Source organism: Hypomesus transpacificus, chromosome 9 (assembly GCF_021917145.1).
Source record: "Hypomesus transpacificus isolate Combined female chromosome 9, fHypTra1, whole genome shotgun sequence".
NCBI classification, from domain to species: Eukaryota; Metazoa; Chordata; class Actinopteri; order Osmeriformes; family Osmeridae; genus Hypomesus; species Hypomesus transpacificus.
This window is the reverse complement of record NC_061068.1, coordinates 2017943-2023605: the sequence shown is the minus strand read 5'-3', so window position 1 is coordinate 2023605 and position 5663 is coordinate 2017943. Positions and strand designations below refer to the sequence as shown.

General features: G+C 44.5%; 2 protein-coding genes across 2 annotated transcripts; both read left to right on the top strand.

Annotated features, from left to right (window-relative positions):
- The first annotated feature begins 960 nt into the window (after positions 1 to 960).
- On the top strand, positions 961 to 2628 carry zgc:172270 (uncharacterized protein LOC100136849 homolog). Its single transcript, XM_047026389.1, has 3 exons — positions 961 to 1453; positions 1782 to 1969; positions 2076 to 2628. Exons 1-3 carry the CDS (start codon positions 1229 to 1231, stop codon positions 2224 to 2226), a joined length of 564 nt encoding a protein of 187 aa, XP_046882345.1. The 5' UTR covers positions 961 to 1228; the 3' UTR covers positions 2227 to 2628.
- A 260-nt stretch (positions 2629 to 2888) lies between these two features.
- On the top strand, positions 2889 to 5448 carry LOC124471785 (caveolin-3-like). Its single transcript, XM_047026390.1, has 3 exons — positions 2889 to 2992; positions 3924 to 4095; positions 4745 to 5448. The coding sequence occupies exons 2-3, from the start codon at positions 3985 to 3987 to the stop codon at positions 5084 to 5086; spliced, it is 453 nt and encodes a 150-aa protein (XP_046882346.1). The 5' UTR covers positions 2889 to 2992; positions 3924 to 3984; the 3' UTR covers positions 5087 to 5448.
- Positions 5449 to 5663: the final 215 nt, after the last annotated feature.

Sequence of the window (5663 nt, the reverse complement as noted above, 5' to 3'; positions counted from 1 at the left end):
TAGATTCACAGGGAGTATCCTATTAAAAACTGCCATTGGAAGTCCAGAGTTCAATTTCGAAGAAATGTGTGAGCACATTTGGAGTTAAGTCTTGCAGGAAGTCTTAGAGTACAGCCAAAATGTAAGTCTTCTCAAAAAACAAAAGTTCCAAAAAATAAGAAAAATATGTTCCTTGTCACACAAGACTCAGTGTGGAAGTGCCCACTTGACAAAAACTTAGAATGAGAGTATCTAATCAGCTGGTCCACTTTGTCTCATATACAAGGAAATTAACAGTGAGGATTAGTTCATCTTAATGTCTTTAGTTAAGTTATTCCAATTGCAGGACTATGCAGGATCTTTTGCTCTTGCATCATTGACCACAACCAAACATGGGTTGGCCCCAAAAAGCAACTGTGCTGTTACTGTCAAATATGTCAAAGTCTAACCTTTGCCCTACTGGCCATTGCAGGAAGGACCAGAACCTTTTGTCAACAGTGAACTGCTGGTACATGGTCCTGAACCAGACCCGGAGGGAGAGTAGAGACCACGCCACGCTCAGCGACATCTACAACAACAACGTCATCATTCGGCTGGCTCAAGTGGGAGAGGATGTCATCCGCTTCTTCAAGAAGGTCAGAACTGTCAATCAGATGAGGCTACGGCTTGAGTTGAGGCCTTTGTACAGGTACATTACAGAACTTTATCCTGTTTTGGTTGACAGATTGAATGGATATTATAACAGAAAATCCCAATGTAGTAAGTCAGGCAATCCAGCTGCCACCCAGTGCCCTGAAATAGGGGGTCTGTCACCCTGTCAGCTGTGCCTCCTTGCTGGGCTGTCAACGCTTTACACAATCACCTATCTGGCATCCCTGTAAAAGTGACACCTGCCTCCTTGCCTGGCTTTCTGTCTTCATACCATTGATAGAGGGGTAGATAGATAGAGGTTACCTCCATCTCTCTGTGACTCAAGTACAAAAATACTCGCTCTCGCTCTCTCTCTCGCTCTCTCTCTCTCGCTCTCTTTTTCAGGACACTGGGAAGTGATCCTCTCAAGTCAGCCAAGCTGGAAATACCGACCAGGCCACAGTCACTTTCCAAATTTAACCCAGTGCAGTGGTGGGTCCAGGGGCCTGATTGGTCACCCTCTGTTGGATAGTATCAGTCTGGCAGTGTCACGCTGTACGACCAGGAGCTGGTCTTTGGCTCTGCAGATCTGTGGGTATTGCTCTCTCCCCATGTCCATATGGACCCCATGATGAAGGAGGATGATACTGAGGAGACAGAGATAGACCTGGGAGATTCTGAACCGGAGGATTCAGATGAGCGGGAGGAGCCGGAGCCCTTGTGGAAGGCTCCTGCAAGGGAGGAGGAGGAGGAGGAGGACATGACATCAGCGTTGGTGGACATCAGTGATACCAAGCCTCTGCTCAACATCAGAGACCCCCGGGGAACCAATGACTGTCTGAAGGTACCTGGCTCACCCTGAACAGGATGACACGTTGACATGTTGACTGTCTATGTTATTTCATGAGTTCACTGGTTTAAGTTTTATTTTATGATCACATTCAATATTTTTAAGATATTTAGTGAGCAAAAAACGAAAGTGTTTATCAAGAAAAAATAGCAGCTGCATTCTGTGATTGTACTGCCCTCTTGTGTGCGTCAGCTCAGTCACAGTTTGGTAGAACAATGGATGATGACGGTTGATGAGTTCAACTCGCAATTGTGACCTCCTCTGTGACCTCCCCTGACCTCTGACATTTCCTCTGACCTCTGACATTCGTCTCTTGGCCCAGGTCACCTTTGAGGATGTGATAGCCGAGCCGGTGTCAGTGCGTAGTGGAGACAGGGTGTGGATGTGGAGTAATGCCCTGTTTGAGGTCACTAGGGTGTGGATCTACAGGATCGTCACAGTCCTGCTGGCTGTTCCAGTCTCCATCCTCTCTGGACTCCTCTTTGCCATCCTCAGCTGCCTCCACATCTGGTGGGTCTGACGTCTCACAGCCTACTGGATAACCCTGACCCAGGATGTGCACCACCAGAGTTTTTTTCTTCTAGTTTCTAACAGTGTGTTTCTCCCACCATGCCAGGATGGTTAGCCCCTTCATTCAGAGTCTCCTCATAGGCTCCAGCTGCCTGCAGGCGTGGTGGAGCATAGTCCTGGATGTCGCCGTGCGTCCCTTTCTCTCCAGCGCCGGCAAGTGCTGTGGAGGCATCAGTGTTCACCTGGCACGGGAATGAGAGGATCTCTGTCACATGTGGGACCAGGTTTGGGATGGTCCCCTATGCAGTCCTGTGCTGTGTTCTCTGGCTGAGGTCCTCTAGATGGCCTCACTGTATGTCCGGGCTTGAGCCAGGATGTCTGAGAGCTTTCACTGACTGGACCTCTGAGCTCAGAACAGACTGGAGACTTGAAACAGTGTCTGATGATATACATACATAGGTAAATCATGGTGTGAGGTTAAATACCTACATTGGTATTACATGTAGCACCTTTATCAGAATTGCATGCAATTTACATATTGCGTACTTGATGGACACGCTTGGTTCAGGTGCACTTCTGACATCTAGATTATTCTCTCAATGAAGACTCACTACAGTTCAGTACCAAAGTCATTAAAAACAACAACTGAAACATTAAAACATTACTGAAACTGTGCCAACTTTTATATCTTATAATCTGAATTTGATCATGTTTTTGTGATAGAAGAACAACCATTGGAATGAACATGTTCTCCGAGATTCTATGAACATAGAGTTTTTCTACAGAGTTTATTGACGTGGAACCCAAAAATCATCATCATAATGTGATACAGAGAGCAGGAGACTACAGTTCATACAGCACGACTTCATCAATGTGTATGTGTACAGTGTGCACGCTATGTCATATATGATGAACTTCAAACACAGAGTGTGGGTCTGTGTTTCATTCCACTTGTCCTGAGGCCCTGGTGGGATACATCCAGGCCGTTCTCTGGACAAGAGAGCATCATCCACACACCACGAGGTGAGCAGGAGTTCATCCTGTACAGGTCTACGGTTTGTTTACTTAAGAAAAGCTGTTCATACTGCAGACTTTTAGCTCTGCTGTGGACCCATTGACATTCCTTAGTGTATCAAAGCTCTTTGTAATACATTTGTTGCAGGCGAATAGCCATATACCCATGTTATAGAAAACAGATGTGACTACAACACAGTACATATTACAATTTGCAACACTTTCTACAAAGTCTGTGTCACAAATCAACATAATACCTGTGCTTATGCTCTTGCATTTACAGCTACATTGGTCTCGAAATTCTTATACAAGTAGCAACAATGCTGTGTCTAATTGTTTTGTGTTACGTAAAATAAGAATTGAACGCCTTTAGAAGTTTATTGACACAGTCATTCAACCCGTTAAGATTCTGAAGCTAATTTGGTATGGCTGATTATTACTGCGGTGCAATTATATGTGTGGACAGACTACAGCTTCACAAACACAGTGCAATAATTAGGGTTGTGACTTAGCAGGATGGTGTAAGATACAACACAGTCTTGCTTCTCCATTTACAAGATTGTGTCGGGTCCCCATGTGAGCTACTGTATGGGGTAAAGACAAAGAATGGGTCAAACTGAATGTGTGTGTGTGTGATAGAGAGAAATAGATAGATAGAGATAGAAGATAGATAGATAAATAGATAGAGAAATAAAAAAGAGAGAAAAGAGAGTGTCTATGCATGTGTGCGTATGTGTGTGTGTGTGTAGATGTGAGCAGAAGCCATTTGACAGGCTGGGACTGGCAGTAAGGCTGTCATTCCATGAGTGACATCACATTGAGTGAAGCCTCAGACGCCTGTACACAGCCCCTCCCTGTCCCACTGCCCATTGTGACTGGCTCTGCTCCTTTCAGACACAGGCCAGCCTAGACTGAACCCCCACTCTCCTTTCACCCCCAGCAGCACCAAGGACCAGCCACCCGGCCCTGCCCAAACCTTCCACCCTCCTGCAGCCTTCACCATGGCTGAGATCAACCACAATCAGGAGCAGAAGTTCCGGAGAGACAGCCACACCAAGGAGATAGACCTTATCAACAGAGACCCACAGAAGATTAATGAGGACATAGTGAAGGTGCAGTACCGTGTGTGTGCAGTGTTCAATAGAATCTGGTACAAAACCTGTTCAAGTATGCTAAAGAGCAGCTTGAGGACCGTCTTTTGTGTGCTTCTCATATCAAAATGTATTAAAATAGCTGTCTAGCTTCAGTGCATTACAGAAGGTTGGCTAAAGATACCAGGTCTATTTCTAGGCATAGAAATAGGGTGTGCTATAGATATGGACTATGAGAGAACCTCTCTGTATCCCTGGAAGGGATTTATTTAGTTTTAAATAATCTTGTATTAATTGATCGGTAAATTAGTATTTTCAATCTACTCTATTATAGAATGTTTATAGAAAGCAAACACTGAACAAAGTGAGAATACCAGTGCAACAATTTGTAAATGGACCCCTTTGAACAAATACTGTATACTCAGCTCCAGTCTGCTTCTGGTGGTGATTTACAAATACAGCTTGGCCTTTAACAAGGTATAGTTGCAATCCCAGGGCCTTTTAATGCTGTAAAAACATTTACCCAAACAATTAAATTTGCAATTATAGTTAAACTGATATTTCAGAGAGGCCAGCCTACAAGTCTTACATTAACTCATGTGAATCTGAGTAAAAAAAAGTACATAAAGTGTGTGTCTGCTGATGGCCTACTCCCTGCCTGCTGTTGCAGGTAGACTTTGAGGATGTGATCGCTGAGCCAGACGGCACCCACAGTGTGGACGGGGTGTGGAAGGCCAGCTACACCACCTTCACCGTCTCCAAATACTGGTGCTACCGCATCCTGTCGGCCATTTTGGGCATCCCTGTGGCTTTACTCTGGGGATTCCTGTTTGCATGCCTGTCCTTCTGCCATATATGGGCGGTCATGCCCTGCGTCAAGAGCTGTCTGATCGAGTCCCAGTGTTTCAGCCGTATCTACTCGCTAGCTGTGCACACCTTCTGTGATCCTCTGTTTCAGGCTCTGGGGAAGGTCTTCAGCAATGTCAGGGTGGTCTTAAGCAAAGAGGTATAAGACTGCCCCGTGGCACGCTGTAGCTGTAGCAGTAGCAGGATTGGTCCTAACCTGGGTCTGACCTTCTGGAAATATCAACGCTTCACTAAACAAACACTGATGACAAGAGAAACATTTGTGTATTCTGTGGTTGAAGTTTGGTAACAAATTGCCTGACAGCAAAGCCTGCAGTCAACAAGACCTTACTAGGTAACTTGTCTAGGTGTCTTGTTTGTTTTTACTGCATTTATTAAATGTCTAGTGATAGTTATGCCATTCCGGACACTTTGTTTTCTACTCCTGAGAGTCACAAAATAAATTGATTTTGTAATGTGTTTCAGTGGTACTAAGGTTGACACTCAAATAAACAAATGACTGTTGTACTTCTCTGCATGATGGTATGGGAATCTAGCTTCAACCACATAAACAGAATTTGTGATTGATTAGGAAACTATAGTCCAGATGTTCCCAATAAATTGTAGTTGATCAGCAGGTATGTTTTATTAATGTAGGTTGAATAATCCATGTAGGAGAAACAAAAGGAAATCTTTCTTACCTGAGTGACAGTTTAGTGACAGTTGATTGACAGTTGAGTGGA